This window comes from Panthera leo, chromosome B2 (assembly GCF_018350215.1).
Source record: "Panthera leo isolate Ple1 chromosome B2, P.leo_Ple1_pat1.1, whole genome shotgun sequence".
Classification (NCBI taxonomy): domain Eukaryota; kingdom Metazoa; phylum Chordata; class Mammalia; order Carnivora; family Felidae; genus Panthera; species Panthera leo.
In genome coordinates this window covers 136,292,327-136,313,083 of record NC_056683.1, presented here as the reverse complement: position 1 = coordinate 136,313,083, position 20,757 = coordinate 136,292,327, and the positions used below count along the sequence as shown (strand labels likewise).

At 39.3% G+C, this 20,757-nt stretch overlaps 1 protein-coding gene across 4 annotated transcripts in view; it reads left to right on the top strand.

Moving 5' to 3' along the window:
• The window catches only part of SYNE1 (spectrin repeat containing nuclear envelope protein 1), a 471,896-nt gene that overhangs the window by 405,447 nt on the left and 45,692 nt on the right, over positions 1-20,757 (top strand). For 3 of the 4 annotated variants that reach the window (XM_042940094.1, XM_042940093.1, XM_042940091.1), the window contains 2 exons: positions 3,371-3,529; positions 6,405-6,571. In XM_042940094.1, the coding sequence (XP_042796028.1) occupies positions 3,371-3,529; positions 6,405-6,571 (326 nt within the window). Of the gene's footprint in view, positions 1-3,370; positions 3,530-6,404; positions 6,572-13,317; positions 14,044-20,757 lie in introns of those variants that run through there. The other variant, XM_042940095.1, reaches the window with a different exon arrangement.

Here is a 20,757-nt window from a genome sequence, read left to right as displayed (position 1 = left end):
TTACAAACCAAAAGGACAATGCCGTCTCCATTTTGAATGTAAGTCTTTTGAAACGCTTTTGGTGGCACTTTGCAACCACTGCCTGTGGTCTACCTGTTTCTTTCCTCTGTTGCTTTAGCATAAGCAAATGAAAACAGTGCTTTCATGGTGTGTAAGAAACCCGAGAGCTTCTTAGTGGTCTTACTGAATACATGGGGGTCAAGGAGAAAAAAAATACTAAAAATTCAAATGATACCCTGTAGTAGTAGCAGCAGCAGTCGTATATTAAAGGCCAGCTTTCATTAGATCGTTAGTATGTACCAGTGGCCTTCTTAAATCATTTTCTTGTTCGTATTCTATTATGATCCTGCTGTATTCCAGGACACGTATCAATGCTTGGCACGTAGTAGACACTTGTTTACTGCAAACAATAAACACTTGCTTAATGAAATTTGGAACAGACGAAAATTCATTTATGATGAAGGAAGTGAGGCTTAGAGATGACAAGTGACCTTGCCCTGGTCATATCCTTAGTAAGGGATAGAGACTGGGTTTTTGAATCTCAGCTGCCTCTGGATATTTGATCGTAATGTTATATTGCAGCCTGTATCAAAGACTCCAACTTTGCTGGCTCTATCTCATACAGACTATAAGCAACTGCCTCAACTTTGTCTAACCTTCTCTTTTCTTATCTTTGGAATGGGGGTAATAAAACCTACCTCTCAAAATCGTCTGTGATGTGGTGATCTTCCTTGCAGATGTTGAGAAAAGCCCTGGAATTCATCCTTGCTCGTGGCCAAGATTTGGGGGAAAAGAAAAGGAGGAGCTACACGTAGCAAGACCTATTAATCTTAAGTCTGAAGGGCAGGGGTTTTTGCCCTTTTCTTAGAAAACAGTTGCTTTTGGAGGTCCCAATTACAAAAATATAGTTTCAGTTTGGACATCACTTAAAACAGAATTTTAATGACCAGCCACACTCTTGACTCTGATGCTCTGTGAATGAGAAGGAAAAGTTCTTCACCAGAAAATTCCAAATCTTAGCATTCCAGCAGAAGATCGGAATACACTCTGCTGTCAGAGTTTGAGAGGGAAGGGATGCTGGAAGGATCATGCGCTTAGCTGAATTTTAGCTCCAAAAATTTTTAACCTGCCTTTTCTTAGCCTTTTCCATTCCTGCCAGTGAATTTACCCTAAGTAAATTCATTTCTCTTTGGCTGTTCTGTATTTTTCTGCCTCAAAGAAAACAATGATAAACTGACTTGTACTATTGGGGAAACACTCAAGGGATTCATCAGTGTCACCCTACCCAGAGAAACTTTTGTTTTAAAAGCTCATAATTAATTCAAAAGACTGAATTTGTGAAGACTGACATTTCATAAACTATGTGAGGTTATGGGGCCCACTGTCTAAGCAGTTCACTCTGACTAGGCCCAGCCCTAGCATAGGGAACCTGGTCTCAAAGCCTAATTGTTTTCTTAGGTGTAGAATCATAGACATTTTGGGTTTTGTGGGACCTTGACTCATTAACACAGCCAACTACAGGCAGAATTGCTAACTAGAAGTATATAGCACCTTAGAAACTATTTTTATTTTGATTTTTTAAAAGGAAATTGGTTTGAAGTGTATCACAAAGTGAAATGGGTTGATGGATAAGGAATATATGTATTAAAGCAAAATGGAACAAAATGTTAACAATTTGGGAGTTAACAATAGGGAACATGTTATGAGTGCTTGCCATTACAACTCTTTCCACTTTTCTGTATGCCTCATGTTTTTCATAATAAAATGTTAGTGAAAAAAAAGAAAATTGAGAGGTAGGTGCGTAATGTAATGGGATGACTGATAGAATGTCGAGCGTTATCAGCATGAGTGCGTAGAACATCCATAAAGAAGGATCATCTCATTGCCACTCAAATGACGTGATATTTTGGTAACAGGTAGTTTAGCCAACTAAAAATATTCCTTACGATCTTAACCAGCCCTGCAAAAACAAGACTATTATGATGTCAGAAAATTTTTAAATTCTGGAAGGGATCACTCTAGACCCACAGATAAGGAATGGGCTCCTTGTGTTTCTAATGCAGAAAGGGCTGTTACAACAGCCCCATTCAAAAATGGACAAGGATTTGACTAAATAGTTCCCTAAAGAAGATACACAAATGGCCAAGAAATGTGAAGAGATGCTCAACATCATTAGCCATCAGAGAAACACAGATCCACATCGCAGTGAGATACCACTTCACGTCCACTAGGATGACCAAAATCAAAAAGGCAGATAATAACAGGTGTCGGTGAGGATGTAGAGAAATGAGCCCCCTGTTGCTGGCGGGAACGTACGCTGGCACAGCCACTTAGGCAGGCCATCTGTAGCGCCACCGTGTAACCTGGCAATTCCACTCCTAGGTATATAGCCCTAAGGCCACTAAACGTGTGTCCCCACACACACTTGGACACAAGTGTACAACAGCAGTATTACAGTAGCCAAGAAGCAGAAACAACCCAAACATCCATCAGCAGTTGAGTTGGTAAATAAAACGTTGTCTGTCCACACGATGGAATATCTTCAGTAGCTAAAAGGAGTGAAGCACTGACCCATGGTACAACATAGATGAACTTTAAAAACATGCTAAGCAAAATTGTATGGTACGTGAATTAAATCTCAATGACGCCGTAATGCAAAAGAAATAGAGAAGGAAAAGACACAAAGGTTAATAAACAAGACAGAAAGCAGGAGGGAAGTAAGAGAACTTGTCCAAAGTAAAAGGATTGGCATAGAGCTGAGCCACAAGGGACCCGTCCTCCACTTCTGACCTCTTGCCACTGTGTCATCTGTTCCAATCTCTCCAGATACCTGAGATTCAGTTCTTGCTTCCTTTTTTCTTTCCTCCCTTCTTTTCTTCCATTTCCCTTTTCTTCCTTATTCTTTCCTTTCCTTTTCCCTTCTTTTATCCTTCTTTCCGTTTTTCTTCTCTCCTTTCCTTCCTTCATCTCCTATCCTTTCCTCTCTTTCTTCTTTCTACTTTCTCTTTCAATGAAAGTACATTAATGATGGTGTAGAATCTCTACAGGGAACCAATCACAGTGTGGGGCTGGGTTGTTCAGAACCTTTAATGAGTGAATGTGCATGCGTCTAACTCTTCAGGAGGCAAGTACAGGGTTGGATCCCCACCCTCCCCCCTCCCCTGGCATTTAGCAGCGGGTCCTTGTTGTGAAAAGTGAAAACTTGCTGGGGATTCCCTCCTGGCACCGTGTCCCAGGGAACAGTGACCTAAAGAGATGCACAGCTAGTGCTTATTCCAGTCCACCCAACTGACTTTATTGGCTTTTTTCCTCAGGGTACAAGTTCTGCTCTCATTATCCCTTTACATTTTCTCCCATTGAAATTTTTCAGCTCTCCTTAAGGCGGCAGCAAGTGAGTGAGAGATTGAATGAATGGGCTGTCTTCAGTGAAAAGAACAAGGAGCTTTGCGAATGGCTGACCCAGATGGAAAGCAAAGTTTCTCAAAATGGAGACATTCTCATTGAAGAAATGATAGAGAAACTCAAGAAGGTACAGGATGCATGGCTACATATGTTTTCACTCTTCGTGACGCTTAGGCATACTTTTAGTAGGTATAAAAAGATGGTCTTACTCATTATGAAATTACTTTCCTGTAAAAGGAACACTATATTTTAAACGTTTGATCTTTTTAATATGAAATAAACTTGCATGGAAAGGCCTCTTTTACATACAAAATATATGGAGGTGATGAAGTTAATTATCTGCTGGTAGACAAATGTTCGGTATTTTTTGGCTTTAGCTACCTGTTCAGAAGGAATCATTTATGTATATTGCTTTTGTGGTTTTGTTTTTGTTTTTAAAGAGGTAAAATCACTTGAGAGAAACCAAAAGAAAAAATTCTTAGGATTAGTTAGACTGGCATTTTCTCTATAAAACATAATTCAGAGACAGTTACAAGAATGAAGACTTCCTGAGAATTTTGCTTCATATTATTTTCAAGTTGTGTATAACTCGCATTATTTTATACATTCATGTGACATGGATGTTTTTCATGTCAGTGTAGGCTGATCGAATTTACTAGCATTGAAAAATGTTTTTGATGAGATCGGTGGTGCTTTTACATTATTTTTGGACAATGAACCATTTTTACTTTTGTTTAGTTTATGTTCCTTGTTAGCACATATCACTGCCAGGTTTACAGTGTACTTTCCCTACGTACTTGTTTCTTATCCCTGTACAATGAAAGCCCCACTGGATTATAAGCTTTGCCGGAAGTGTCTTTGTCTATTTTGTTCATTGCTGCATCTCCTGACCCTGAGCAATGCCTGCCTTCTCATAAGTCCTCAGTCACTATTGAATAAGTGAATTATAGCCTCGTTTGTCCTAAAATAAATGTAAATAGTAGGAAAAGATATCTTTCAGCATGCATACACATAAAGAGAAAAAAAAACTCTAATGTGTCAGCATGCGATATTAATAACCTTATAGGCCTCCACTTAAGATAGAAAATTCTGGGGGCTCCTGGGTGGCTCAGTGGGTCAAGTGTCCGACTTCAGCTCAGGTCATGATCTCATGGTTCGTGGGTTCGAGCCTCGTGTCAGGCTCTGTGCTGACAGCTCAGAGCCTGGAGCCTGCTTCGGATTCTGTGTCTTCCTCTCTCTCTGCCCCTCCCTCGCTCTCTCTGTCTCTCTCTTTCTCTCTCTCTCAAAAATAAATAAACATTAAAAATTAAAATATATATATATATATATAATTCTAGCAATAAACATTTGTATATTTGATATTGTAAACCTTTAAAATGTAGACTAAGATAATACAGATTTCATTTTACTATCTGCCCATACCTTTGCCCTTTGATAGTTTCTGGATACCAGATAATGCTCTACTAAGCATGATTAATGTCTTATAGGTATTATGGTGAAGTTTGCCATAGAATAAATTTTGGTTAAGTGTGTATCTATACTCTCATTGATTTTCTTCATGAAATTTAAGGTAGCATATTTTGGGGGTGTGGAAAAAAACTATCTCTTGAACAAAATACAATGACAATTTAAAATTTAGAAAAACGTTAGTTTTTCACATAATTTTGTTATACTATCTGGCACAATTCAGAAATGATCTTTAAAATATTAACTATACTATTCTTATATAAAATGAGTTAAGGGATATAAAAAGAAGTCTTTATGAGCTTTCCTCTTGTGGTGTCAGTCATCTAGTGTTTTGGTCATAGAATCCCACTGTATTGAAGTAACATAAAATGCAGGACAGGTGCGTTGGGGTTGCTGGGCCTAAAGAGAGCGCTCAACACTGAGATAGAATAAAATTGCACTGGCTTCTCCCATTTCTTTGGAGTCTTCTTGCTTCAGTAACTGACTTGAGGGGATAACCTTATTGCCACACTAACTTTAGATCAAGAGAAAGTTAAAATATCCATGGCCCTATAATACCTATCTTTGTGTATTATTTTGCTGAGATAATATTTGCTGCATGACAGGAGTTTAGCCCAAAATTGAAAACGGTGATTCTAAAGATTGGCTCATGTCACTGTGGCACGAGTAAGAGGATCATTGGTCAGGCAGTGAGAGTTGGAGAGGACAGGAGATGTCCATTCATCATCACTTCAACCATACCATTCAGTGGACTTTCTCTCGCATATGGAGCCAGTGTTTCCTTATCCAATACAATTTTTAAGAGGAGTGAGTGCAGACACTGGGTGAATGAAGAAGGTTGGAGACCCACTGATCCTCTAAGACTAATGGTTATCATTCTTGTGAGTTAATTTGCCATGATTTATGTGTTGTAAAGTATTGACATGATATAGAGGATAGCTCTATTAAATGAAGGTATTAATTCTTAAAATAATCTGCACAAATAATTGACAGAAGCACATATATGCTTTTACATATATATACATATATGTCAGTTATACATATATAATTGCACAGACACACACACACACACACACACACATCTTCTAAGCCTCTTAGCAACTATTTGTATGAGGATTGATTCTAAATATAACACCAGGTTGGTGATTACAACAATAAGATATAATTTCCCAGCATTAAAATCTTTCAAGTTTTGTCTTTTATATCTATGTATATACTGTTAACTGCTTTTTAAATGCCCATTTTATGTAAAAAAAAAAAAGCATCTCCATCCTCTTTAAGACCATCTCTATGAAAATTCAATCGAGAGTCTATGTACATACGGAAAATAATAGGTTTAATTCTTGTGTACATGGACTGTAATGTACTTGTGTACATTAATTCTTGTGTACATGGACTGATAATCACATAGTATTCTTCCTGCCCAAACTATTTCCAAGCAGTGGAAAACTGTAATTATCATGTTTCTAGTAGAGCCAGCCTGAATGCATTAAGACAATGATTTCTGACCTCTGTGATTGCTATTTATTATGCAGGATTATCAAGAGGAAATTGCTGTTGCCCAAGAGAACAAAATACAGCTCCAGCAAATGGGAGAACGACTTGCTCGAGCCAGCCATGAAAGCAAAGCCTCTGAGATTGAATACAAGCTTGGAAAGGTCAATGACCGGTGGCAGCATCTCCTGGATCTCATGGCAGCCAGGTACAAAGGATTCTGGTCAATAGGACACATGTATGCAGAATTTTAAAGCATTTGGTCCACCTTTCATTACAGTGAATCTTCCTCTGTGTTCTTTCTCCCCACCGTTTTTAGGCTTTTCTCATAAATGTCACTTTCATGAACTTTGAAATTCTCCTTCGTATGTAATAAATTCAGTGGTGTTGCCACTTAGCTTCAAGTCATATCAAAACAAAACCCATTCTCAAAAGGAAAATTCTGTATTTCAGAGCTTCATGGGTATTTAACCTTCTATGAGGAAGGAAGTAAAACTGCTGGCTAGTATCCATGGAGGGTATTTTTGTCTGCAATAGGAAAAAAAAAAAATATATATATATATATATATAAATTTATATATGTACATATGTGTGTAAATATTTATATTTGTATAAATTTATATTTATATAAATTATATATTTATATATGTACATATATGTATATATACTTATATACATGTATATATACACTTATATATGTACATATATATGCTTATATATGCTTATATATATGTACTTATATATGCTTATATACACACACACACATTCCTACTATATTTCCAATTAGCAAAATGTGGGAATAAAGCTAATTATTGCCACTCTGCTTAGCTGTAGAAATAATCTGCTGCATTATTATAATATTGTGTTAGGTTTAATAACTGTAATTGTCTGCCTTGTATCTGGGAGGAATATTCAGTTGCTGCTGGAGAAGGGCAGGGTGAAGAAAAGAGATAAAAGTAAAGAAATTAAAATATATAAGGGTCTTTATTAATAATATAAAAGTCTGGTATAATTAATGAGGCACTGGGCTATTTGTTATAAAGGGAATGACTAAAGTAAATGCTTTATTTGAGGTGAACTTGGCTTCATGTTGGATGCAGGTTCCATGAGGGCAGGCATCTCTGACCATTCTGTCCACTGTATGTCATGACCAAGAACAGTGCCTCAATTTGGGCTCAATAAATATTTAAATGAATGAATACTTGAATATTTAAATGGGTATTTTTTATGGCAGTTAGGAGATTTAGAATATTACAAATGCTTCTGATTCACAGACATCTTGGATGTAACCAACAATACACTTTTTAAAATCTGGGTTCTTTTCCTTAGCCATGCTGCATGAATTTGGACCTGAAATAGTGCCTTTTGAATACTGTGTGCCCACAAGAATTGCATATGGTCATGGCAATTCCATATGTTGATTTTGGAAATAACTAGCATATTTTTTTCCACAGAGGGAGTTATCCAAGAGAAGCTAATTTACAAAGATGAGATTATAATTTATGCTAGCAACAATGAAACAAAAATGGAATCAATGTTGATCAGTTTTCAAAATGTTTAACAACAGCACTGTGATGGCTAACATTTATTGAACCCTTAATTTGTGCAGCGACCATGCTATAGGCTTCATACGTGTCTTCTCATGTTTTGTTCACCGCACCCTTTGAGCTGGGCATTATTATTGTACCCATTTTCCTGATACAGAGGCTGAGGCTCAGGCTTGTCCATGGCCCCTCACATGCTAAGTGGCCTAGCCTGCACTCTCTGATTCTACACCCCATGCTCTGGAGACTATATTATGCTGTCTGCCAAACTTATGACTTCCTTGTCCCTGCTCTAAAGAATGCAATTAAAAGGAAATTAGACTCTGTTATTTATTTCAACAATCTAGTTTCCCAATCCTTTGTAAAGTGCTGACATCAGCCCTGAGACATTTCGAGGCTACAAAGACAGAGGTTCCTTTCCTTGAGAAGTTCATGGTGGGCACAGAGACATGCAAAAAGAAATCCAGTAAAGTGATGAGCTAAATGCCCGGGTAAAGGTACTACAAAGAAATGGAAATGTACGGTTCAGCTCACCTACTCCAAGTATTCCAGCGTATGTAGGTTTTAGAACCCCACTGCTATGTTTAGCCTCACTTCTCAGTCCGTGATAACCAAATCTTATTTCAGAAGGACAAACTGAAGCTCTTTATTCTATAAATACCCTTCTTAGGGAAGCCGCCCAGTTGGTAAACATCCCTGGATTTTTTTGGTCAGATTATGACTCATGGGTTAGCTTACATTGCCATGTAATCCAGTTAAACTAGTTAATGTTCTTTTCTCATCTTTAGTGGCTCAGTGGTGTGGAATATGGGGGATACACTATGTTAAAGATGTTTTAGATGGAATCTAATATAAGTTAATCATAAGCAGCTAGTTTAGTGTATGAGCTAAATTTACATTACATCAAATGAGGTAGATGGTTTCTCCTCAAAGTCATGTTTATGTATAACTTTTCTGTTGTTCAAGTGAGGATTTTCTAGGTGTTATTTATTTTTCCAAAGATACACTAGTAAACTTGAATCAATCAAATATTTATAAAATATACGTGCTTTATACTACAGTCACTAAAACACTCATATGTTTCTACGGTTATAGAGTCTTACCATACACAGATGCAGTTCCTACAGGAGATTCTGTCGATATGCTGTCCATTTCTTTTTGCCTTCTTCTGATGTGTACCAGCTGATGTGCTCACCGTTCATTTGCTCTAGAGTTTAGTGCCACACTGGGTTCATAGTCTCCTTGAAGCCTCTCCTAAATGACACTTGGCCGTCACATTTACTTTCCATTTCCTTGTTTATCAGAGCCTCGGGAGGACACAGACCAGCTGACCGTTCCCCACACCCATCTTCAACTATGACCTACCAGCTCAAATATCAAGTTTCTATGGTTCAGTCTCATTCACCACTCTTCCCTCTTCCAACTTTGTTTTCCTTCCACACTGATTCATTAATGCAGAACACAACTTAGTTGAGCCTTTTGATATTTCTGTGCTGTTTTGGTGTTCTTGTGGGAATGGAGAGGTTGTTGCTGAAGATTATATTTTCAGGTGCATAGCTTTCCTGCTAACAGAAACAGGAAAAAGAAAAGAAAGAAGATGCACTGCTAATAAACCTGTTGCATGCAAATAGAATGTATAACTTTGAGTCAACTTCCTATCACTAGTGGATTAGCTTAAACCATTCTGTCTAACACAAAATAAATGTGTTTTGCATTGAATTTTTAAACTGTCACTAAGAGTTGTCAGCTTTTTAGGGCAACAAAATTTGCTTAGTTATTTTTAGGTCTTAGGGGATAATGCTCTAGTATCCTGACCATAGTTTCTAGACCTGCTCAGTTTAATGTAGCAGTCACTAGCGACCCGTGGGTCTTTAAGTTAACTTAAATGGGATATAATCAAGCTGTGGTTTAATTTTAATTATAGTCAGTTGTGCTAGTCATATTTCCAAGGCCCATTTGCCATATGAAGATAATGGCTGCCTTATTGGGAACTGCAGATACAGAACATTTTCTTCATCCCAGAAAGTTCAGTTGCTCAACACCAGCCATGACAATTGGCCAAAGCATTTCTGAGCCCTTGGCTTTCATTAAGAGTCAACATAAGAGGGGCACCTGAGCGGCTCAGTCACTTGAGCATCCGACTGTTGATTTTGGCTCACGTCATGATCTCATGGTTCGTGGGATCAAGCCCCACGTGGGATCGTGGGATCAAGCCCCTCCGTACTGACAGCGTGGAGCCTCCTTGGGATTCTCTCTCCTTCTCTCTCTGTCCCTCCCCCTCTCACATGCTCTTTCAAAATAAGCAAATAAACTTTAAGAAAAAAGAGTCAGCACAAGAAACAGTCATTGATGTAATTTCTTTAAAACTGTCTGCTGGGATTCTGCCTCTCATTTTGTCAGTGAACTCTGTGAAAAAACCCACATAGCAGTTGTTCTAGAGTTCAGCACTAACAGGAAATCTGTTTCTTAGCATTAGTTGTTCAGTGCTTTTTATAAGAGACAGTGTATTATTGAACTTTCCCCATTTTGGTATCTAGGAAGGTCAGACTTGATTGTGTGCTCTGTTGTAATGATGTTTGTTGTTTGTTTTTTGTTTTTTTTTTTTTCATTAAATCTACTCTCTAATATAAGGATATTGCTCTTCCCTCTATCAAACCTAAATCCCCATCACCAAAACCAAAGCACACTTTAGTTATTTGGCTCTTTTTTTCTTTTCAATAACATCTTCATTGAGATCTAACTCACGTAGCATACAACTCATCTATCACAAGTATACAGTTTAGTGATTTTTTTAGCACATTTAGAGACCTCTGCATCCATCATCACGGTTAATTTTAAAACATTTTCATCACCCCCAAATAAAAGCCTTAATCACCTTCTTCCCCTCTACCCTCCCTCCTTCCGTGGCCCCAGCAACCACTAAGTCACTTTCTGCCTCCACAGGTTTACCTGTTCTGGACAGTTCATATACATGGAATCATGCAATCTGTGGTCCTTGGTCACTGGTTGCTTATAAGTTTGCTTGGCAAACTTTTGCACAAGACTATCTAGTAAATATTTTTAGCTTTGAGGGCCAAACGGTCCCTGCCGAAACCCCTCTGCCATATCATAAAAGCAGCCTTACGCAGTGTGGAAACCGAAAAATAGAGCTGGGTTCCAATAACATTTTATTACCCAAACAGGTGTCGAGCCATAGTTTGCCGACACCAGCTCTAGGGGTGTAAAAATGAAAAGAACGTGGTGCCTACCCAAGTAAGAGTATAAAGCAGGTATACATGACTCCTCACCACAGGCCTTCCTTCCATCTTCCCGCCCGCTCTCTTACCCCCATCTGGCCTGGCCGCTCCTGATTGTTCTTCATGTTCTTCCTGTTCTTTGGATTAGGTGAGATTCTTCTTACCCTGTCAGCACGCTTTCTGTACTGCGCTTAACAGAATTTCCCTCTACTATAATCAGTATCTCGTGTGATCAGTTGTTTGCAATTCCTTTTCTCTCCTAAGATGTAAGTGTGTCCATAGCAAAGCCGGAACCTAATATAGTTCTTTGCACATAATGGTCACTCCAGTAATTGTTCAGTATCTCTAGTCTAAGACATAGTATGGCAAGTGCCATATATGCAGATAGGAATAAAGCAGAGCATGGGCTTAAGGCCTCCACTGCTTGAAATGTTTCTGCTTCAGCTACGCTGAAATGTTAGGCAAGTTACTTATCTTCTGACTACCTCAATTACCACATGTGTAAAAATGTATTCGGAGCATCGCATGAGACAGTACCTTAGCACTGCCAAGTGCTCAGGGAACGACGCTTTCTCAGCCCAGAGGGAGTTTAGAGGCTGTGTAGGTAAAACGCACACGCAGTGCAGGGAAGGCTTGGTCAAGTTGCGGCAGCTGCCCCCAGAAGGGATTTGGAGTTCCACCCACACTCGAGGAAAAAGAAAACTTGATTCTTGGAATCTGTGGCTGGCTTTATCTCAAGGTGGCCAATTTGGAAAACTCTGGCCAGGATCAGGAATGTATGGAGGCAGCAAGCACGGATACAATGCAGAACTAATCAAGAGGCCCGAGTCTAGTCCGCCTCGTTCTGCCTGTGTGACCCAGGGCTCGCTGCAGAAGCTTTCTGAGCCCTAGACTCCTCATCTTCAAAATATTCATAAGAATAACTGCCATAGCTCCAAAGAGGCAATGCTGGAGAAGGACCGTGAATACTATAAAATGCCACATATGCCAGTCTTGTTCTTTTAGATAGCTACAGAGTATTCCATAATATAACATAACATAATATAATATAATATAATATAATATAATATAATATAATATACTGTGTATAATATATAATATATATAATAATATATATAATATATAATATACTATGGTTTATCCAATATTTTCCCCACTGATGGGCATTGATATTGTTATCATTTTTTGCTAAGACGGTAATCGTGTCTTTAAAGCCTTGCTTTATATTTCATTTGTTGGCACAAATATATTGTCCTAATGATAATGAGCATGGGGAAAAAATTTTAACCCATGAGGAGAACTAAATAAGGTAAAAAGGAATTGAACTAGGAAAATAACGGCAGTAAAAGTTTTCAAAGATCTCAAGTTTTCAGGAATGTTAGTCATAATCAAGAAAAAATAAATTTCCCTAGTGTTACGGAATCATGGCCTACATATCTCTTTAACCAAAGCTTAGATGTTTCTATTCCTGATTGTTAAAAATAATAAATTATAGGAGTGATTGTTTTATAAAGAAATCACAGTAAGATATCTTTATTTTTAAAAAATTTTTATGAATATAATATATTGTCAAATTGGTTTACATACAACACCCAGTGCTCATCCCAACAAGTGCCTTCCTCAATGCCCATCACCCATTTTATCTTTAAATAGCAGGACTTGAAAAGTAATTTTATTAAAACTAAGTCGTCTGGACTGTATTTCTTATGTAAAATATAAGCTTGCTTCTTTTAAAAATAAAATGTTTCTGTTTTAAAAGCAATTATCTCACATAACCAGAACCAAATGCTTTCTTTTATTTTGCAGTTCCTCATATAGGCCTTTTAAAAAGAACTTAGAAAATGTTCATTATTATTTTTGTATTTATATGTGTGTGTATATATACCTTGATCCAAAAAGGTTTTAAAGCAGCCAGCATTCACCACATTTTTTTAAATTCCCAGTAATTAATAATTTGAGAGGCTATTTTCTTTAAAAGCTTAAATTATGAAATTACTATAGATTCAGTGCAGAAAATTTGAAACTCTTGAAATCCACAAAATAAATTTATCTGAATCCCACCAAGCCAATGAACGGATGCTTTTTTTTTTATTACCTTAAAATGAAAATGTTATTTGTGTCGCTGTACATCATTATTTTTAAAAGGACAAAGGTTTTGAATATTAGGGGAAGAATACTATTTCTTCAGGTGCTCTTTTGCTTCAACAGTCTATTCAAAAGTGAAGACCAACTCCTTTTCTACTGAGTATCTTTTCCATCCCACCTTCCCAAACAACCCCTAAAACTCCTACTTACACCATTTAGCTCGCATTTCAAACAGCAGACAAAAAGAAGTTGCTCTTTTTTGCTACTACAATGGGCCGCGCTTGTGGAGGTTTTGTTTGTTTGCATTTGGGCGATCTATCTTTTTCGAATATCCTTTCCAACTTAGCAAACAGCCCACAAGAAGAGTTGACTGTTCTTCCAGAATGGCAGTGTCTGCAGGCCAGCCTTATTTTTGATATCCTTCTTTCTTTAGAAAGCCTCCCCCTCCTTTGCAGATTACACTGAGCCTTTTCCCCTTCTTACACTCGTGGCCTACATTCCAGGAGATCAGGCCTGGCACATGTTAATGAATGTAGGTTTTATTTAGAAACATGACCACTTGTCACTGCTCAGTGTCATATTATCAGGCAGAGACCTACCAACATTTGTTTAGAGTGAGCATTTTCATACTTCCATACGCAGACAAGGGGAAGCTTTCATCCCCACGCAGGATTTAGCCTTTTGCTCTGCAGACCTAACTTTTGCAAGTTGGAAGCTTCATGGTGGTGGCGGAAGATCTGTGTGCCCTGAGGATGGCAGAGGACGGCTGTGTGGACTCAGATCTCCCAGAATGTAACTGCGATGTCACAAGGCAGGCATCTCCTTGAGTTTCTTCCATTGTGCATAGCTTTCGTGTTACGTGGGGTTCGTAGGATAGATGCTGGATCTTTAATCCATAATTGCTTTTGCCAGTGTTAAGTGGAGATGATTTGGTGTTAGGAGCTCGTTGGCCGTGGACTCCCAAGAGTTATTTGTCGGTTTGTTTTCTTGTTCCCCCTACTGGGCATGTGGAGCCGGAGGGAAAGGTTAATGAACTTGGTTATGGCTTGGTATTCCAGTTGTCTCTGGACTGTATGCGTCATACGAGGGGTATGGCCGAGGCAGAGAGGCTGAGACACAGGAAAGAGATTCAGAAGGAGACCCAGTAAGATGATCCAGTTGGTCTATCATCTGCTATTTAAAGGATGGGCTCCTGATGAAACTGAAATTCAGTCTTAGCCAGTTCCCAGCTTTGTGGCTGAAAGCTTTCCCTTTATTAAATAAAGATCTCATATTGCAGGGGCCCAGAGGGTTTTGTGTATGAGAAAAGCCATTTCTGTATAGGCTTGCCAGTAAGTTTTGGTCACTGACCAGTATAAAGGTTTTAAAACATACGCCAAATGGAAAAATGTATGTCGAAAATAGTAATTCTGTGTATTATGCAAATATTTATTTCATGATATTTTTCTGTTAGAATAATGTTATATCAGGAATTTTAGCTTCATTAAAAAAATACTATTCTTGTACCATAACGTCCTCCAAATAAATTCCTATTAACGACTAGGATTTACTAATGGTGCTTTTGGTTCTATTATATTTAGAATATGAAATTTTGTTTTTGCTTTTGTTGATGGATCTACTAAACTAGGATGAAGGAAGATAGTGATAAATACATACATGTAACGTGTATATGTGTATATAGATATTCGTGCAACAGTGTTCAGACGCTGGACGACTGGTTTTCGTAGTAGAACCCTTCTGAAAAAGGGTGAAGTCCTGTGAGGCACGCTGGACTGTGCAAAGAGACCCATCAGCTGCAGGGATTTACAGATTTACAAGACTTTTGCTAAACAACTTACCCAGACTTGTGACATTGGCAAACATCCATTTTGAATTATAATCCTGGATGCTACCAAAAGGAATGTTGCTCAAACTTCTTACAGTGATAGATGAATAGAAATATTGTGACACTTTACCCAAGGATTTCCTTTAAAGAAATAATGGAAAAAAGATGGGACATTTCTTAACAAAGAATGACTCATGTCCTGCAAATACCGCGTTTCGTAAGGTCAAGGAAGATGTATGGGGGCTTTACTACCCACTTCCTCTCAGCTCACATCTGCTCCCCCCAACACACACACAATGCATTTTGCTGTTTGTAGTCAAATGCATGTTTTAAAAAATGAGAAAGCAAAACTACTTAAATGCTCACCCCCATTGACTTCACTAAGATTTACACATTCATTTGAAAGAGGAACCTGTCCCTAATGGACTAGATGAACAAGCATTTCCATGTCACGATGCCCCTGACATATTGCACACTAACTGCTCTATGGGAACTCATTCAATATTATACAAGATTACTAATCTTGTAAATTTTTTGACTAGTGTAGACAATATCTGGGGGAACAGTATTTACTCACGTTCTTTTGTGCCTTAGATCTTTTGATAATTTTGGTAAATGAATTTTGAACCAAGGGGATGAATGAATTTTAGTACTTGACAGACCATTCGCAAACGTTGGACTTAGAGGGAAGATTTAAGTATGCGTTTAATATCAATGAAATTAAAAATAAACTGTGCTAACTCAATAAAAGTCTTTTACTTAGGTAGAATACTAATTATTAACGCTTATCAGGCATTTAAGTAGTGCCCAACTTTGTGCCAAGCACTGAGTTTAGTACGGCAGGGGAAGGGGAAACCCCAAAGTAGAAATTCACAGTTCCAGCTTTCCAAGGAACTTAACGTGGGGAGAGGAACTTGTGTATAAATAATACCAGGGAGTTAAAATAAGGGAAAGAAGGAAGCAAGCACTGAATGAGGTGTTCTTCCAGTCTCCAACTCCACACGAAACCCTGATGATATTATGAGGTTGCTATAAAGCATGTGTCCCAAAGCATGGGCCGCGTTCAGCTACCAAATCTGAAGACAGGAAGCTGGTCAGGTGGGAGAGGTTCCCGAAAGGACTTTCTTCCAGAGATAAAACTGGGACAGACATCTCAGTGCAGTCTCCTTGTGTTTATTGACTGTAGACTGTCCTCTCAACCTGGACCACGGAAGCAGGATGGCCAGGGCCGTGTTAAATTCCAAGCCCGTGCCATGGCCATTGGTAACGTGCACCTACAGCTTTGTATCCAGTAGCTATTCTAAAACTGTTATTCACTGGCTGACAGTCAAGTGAGTTTTGTCTTATATGTGAGAAAATGTGAGTAGGTTGTATGTAAACATTCTTGGAATTATTATTGAAGGTCAATACCTTGGACTTCCCTGGGGACAGCGTACAATTTGTATTTACAAAAATGACTAGAGAAGTCTTAGCTTGAATAGAATTATGAGTCATGATAAACAGAGAGAAACACATGTTTTCTGTTTCCTATCAATAGAATGTATTGTGGCGTATGAACATAATTTTTAAATACATATTTTTTCCACGCAATGTAGGTAAGATTCCTACATTTTTTTCCATGCATACATATTTTTTCCATGCAATGTAGGTAATGTACCTAACAGTACCTTTACAAACTGAAAATGTTTTTCAAATATAGGTATTGTAATAATTAATGAAATACAGGTATTATTATTAATAATTGGCCATAGTGAAAATCCTTTTAAAAGCATTTGTGTGACAAAGAGAAAAGTGATTACATCATGACTAGATTTTTATTTGAGAGAGAAACATTGGCTTGTAAACATTCTATTTATAATGGAAGTGGTGATACCAGTTTTAAGTAATTAAAAATAAAGAAAAATGCTGGGGCGCCTGGGCGGCTCAGTCGGTTGACCATCTGACTTCGGCTCAGGTCATGATCTCGGGGTTCATGAGTTCAAGCCCTGCATCAGGCTCTGTGCTGACAGCTCGGAGCCTGGAGCCTGCTTCAGATTCTGTGTCTCCCTCTCTCTCTGCTCCTCCCCCACTCGCACTCTATTTCTCAAAAATAAATAAACACTAAAAAACAATTTAAAGAGGAAGGAAGAAGGAAAGAAGGAAAATGCTGCAAAGACTTTGGTTATAAGACATTTTCTTCAGAGCATGGCTCTTGACCAGAGCAGCTTCTCAGAGTCCTCCAAGGAGGAGTTTGGAGGAGGTGGGAAGAGAGTTGGCCGGTGGCCTCTGTGCTTTGAAAGCACCCCTAAGTGATCCTGGAACAGCCCCTCGCTTGAGAAGCCCCTCTCTGCTGTCTGAGAGTAACAGAGCCGAGAAATACTTGATGTCTCGGGGTGCAAGTCCTCCGTCTCTGAGAACATTCTTTATCGATTCCTGCCTTGGAATATGTCACATCCCTGGAGTTCTGCAAAGTCCTGTTGCCGATACCTCTTCAGTTGAGCCAAGTTGGCACCTCGGACGTTGATGTATTTTGCTCATCTGCATTCGTCTATGTTATAAGCAGCGGCAATAAGGTGACCCCGTTTCCTGAGCTTCGGGGAGCACTCGTGGCCTGAAAGCAGAAGTGAATTTTATTTTTTTTAATGTTTATTTATTTATTTATGAGAGGGGTGGGGCAGAGCGAGAGGGAGAGAGAACATCCGAAGTAGACTCCGCACTGTCGGTGCAGAGCCCGACGCAGGACTCACACCCACAGACTGGGAGATCGTGACCTGAGCCGAACTCGAGAGTTGGATGTTTGACCGACTGAGTCACGCAGGCGCCCCAGCAGTGACTTTCAAATATGGGCTGAACGTGAAATCACTGACCGTGTGCTTTTCACTCCCGTCTACCTTTTTCTTTAGAGCAATCTGGATACTCAGCCGTGTCAGGCCCGCACCAGGGTCTCGTTAATGGATTTTTGCTGCTAGCTATTACTTGATAATAATAGAGCTGAGAAATATTGCCTGTGGCCCTCCCAAACTCCTGCTTACAGCCTGACTCAGTAGGAAAACACCTTCAAAAGTACCCCTGCCCTTGTGTCCTTGACCATCTACTCTGCATCCTTGTGCCATCAACTGCTTTCATCTGTCATTTCTCTCCTCCTTTTTCCTTCGGTCATTGGCTTCTTTCTCACAAGTTCCTTATTCTCTGCTTAAAAACATTCCAGAGTTATTCCAAATATTAAACTGCATTAAACAAAACAAACAAATCAATGTTTCCTTGCAGCCAGATCGTTCTACAGGTTTCATACCATATTTACTCACCTTTACTGCCTGGTTAAAAAAAAAAAATTACCAATACTCCTTTACCATAACTGTATTTCTTAAGCCAAATGCATTGTGTTTAGGTCTTTTTAGGTCTCATTATACTATCCTGCTGTCCATTTGACAGAGGATAGCATCGGTCCCCGAACTTTAGTGTATCTGAGACTCCCCTGGAGTGCTTGTGAAAAGTGCCAGTTCCCCGGCCACACCCCCAGAGGTTCTAATTCGGTAGAAGTGGATTGGAATCTAGCCAGGAGTCTGCATTTATCCATTTATCTGAGGCCGACCAAGTGAATCTAATCAAGGGGGCATTCAGATCACTAACCAACACTTCTTTTTAAAATTTTGTTATTGAATATATGTGACATGTACCATTGTGTAAATTTAAGGTGTAGCATGTGTTACTTTGATACGTTGATCTATGATAGTGTGGTTGCCCCTGTAGCAATAGTTATCACAATTCATAATTATTGCACAATTACTGTTGTCTTTGCTCCTTTACTGTGCATTAGATCTGTACAGCTCATTTACTGCTTGTTGTAAGTTTGCACCCTCAAGCAACATCAGTCTTACCCCCGCCCCACCACTACCACTCTTTCTTGGAGTTTTTCCTGCCTTTGGTTTCATGCCCCACTTTTCCTCGGTCACCTTCTTCCTTTATGAATTTTTTTTTCTTTTTTATATCTCTGATTCTTCCTTCATGAGCCAGCCTTTTACAATTCATTCTCTTCATCCATTCCCTTTCAGGGTGAAATACATCCTTTCGTTGGGCCTCGCTCTGTGCCAATAATACCTAAAGCAACCCTGGCATAAACCCTGACCTTTCCTCGACACCTGTGAACTACACTTCTATGCATGTCTACCCGACCCGCAGACTCGTCATATTGCAAACTTCCTGCACCGTTAACCCCGTGAACTTGTTCCTCAGCCATTCCCTCGGAGACGGCAGCATCCATATAATCACATCATTTTTAACTCCTTCTGCCTCCCGTCATGGCAGTTCATGAATTTAGCAATCCCCGCCCCACCCCTGTCCCTGGCTCCCCAAGTGCAGGCTTTTGATGTAGCTGCTTGGGTTATTCTGTTTACTTCCAGAATGGTCTTCCATACGAGCCTCACTTCAAACTCACATACTCAAAATCAGAACTGATCCTGTCATTCCTGGGCTAATACGTCTTGGCCACGTTCCTGCTTATCTTCAAAGTTCGCACAAAGCCAGTATGGTGTCACAGCAGGCCTTTTATAATCTTAGCCTATCCATCCGTCTTGCTTCAGCACAACTACATCTCTCTTCGGCTTCTCTTCCCACCACCCCCACCCCCCAGCCCCCACCCCCCCAGCATTATGGCACTCTGCCTCCCATATCTCTGATTTTCTTTCCTGTGTTTCCTAGGCCAGAAATCTTCTGCTTGGCTAGTATCCAGCTGTCAAGATGCAGCTCAAATGTTATTTCTTCAGCAAAGTCTCAGCTCCTCAATGGCTGGGATGAACCTTCAGTCATCACTGTATTTCTGTCGCCTAGCTCCATGGCTACCTAGCATCATAGATGTTTGTAGAAAGAATACAGACCTGAACCAATGGAGGCTGAACGAGCGAATGAATGATTACTGAAGACGGCCAGGCAGAATTGATCCCTCCCTATTTATTAGCCAGGGACTTGGTTCATTAGTTTAGTTCTTCTCACACTGTGTTATGTTTCACTGTTGACATGTCCAGCTTTCCAGTCAGATCGTGCATTTCATAGGAAAATAATCAAGTCTTATTTATTTTGTCTTCCCAGCATCTTACACATAGGATGTCCACACAGGATTGTTAGATAAGTGGCGATCTTAAGCAAACTGGTTTTTACTTCTTCCTGGAAAGGATGGGAAAACATTTTTTAAAAACATACTGTGTAGAAAATACTGCATTGAACTAGGCTTTGCAGGCGAAGACTAGATGGTGGTCGGCCCTGGATCTGCCCTCTGCTGCTTGTAGCCCAAAGGGTCCTCGGTTACCTTTAACGAGATCTGGCATTAAGTGCACGTGATCGCTCACTGATCATTCGTCTTAAGTGTGCTTTCTTCTTTTAGCTGAGTTTGCCACAAGGGTGCGGGAATAAATCCCACCAGGGCTGGAGTAGTCAGAACCATGAGTGTGTTATCTGTTTTGGTGCCTACCAATTGGAAATGTTCATTTTTTGCTCCCAGGTATTCTTCAATTAGTATAAATTACATAATTTGTGGAAATAACAATTTTGGTGGCCACCATAGTAACCTGTTACTATAGCTATGTTGAACATCATCATAGCTGACATTTATTGAATGTTTCCCATATACCCTGCATCATTCAACTCATTCAGATCTCACACATACTCTTCCTTTACCTTCATTTTATAGAGATGAGGAAATGGAGACCCAGGGAGGGTGTACAACTGCCCA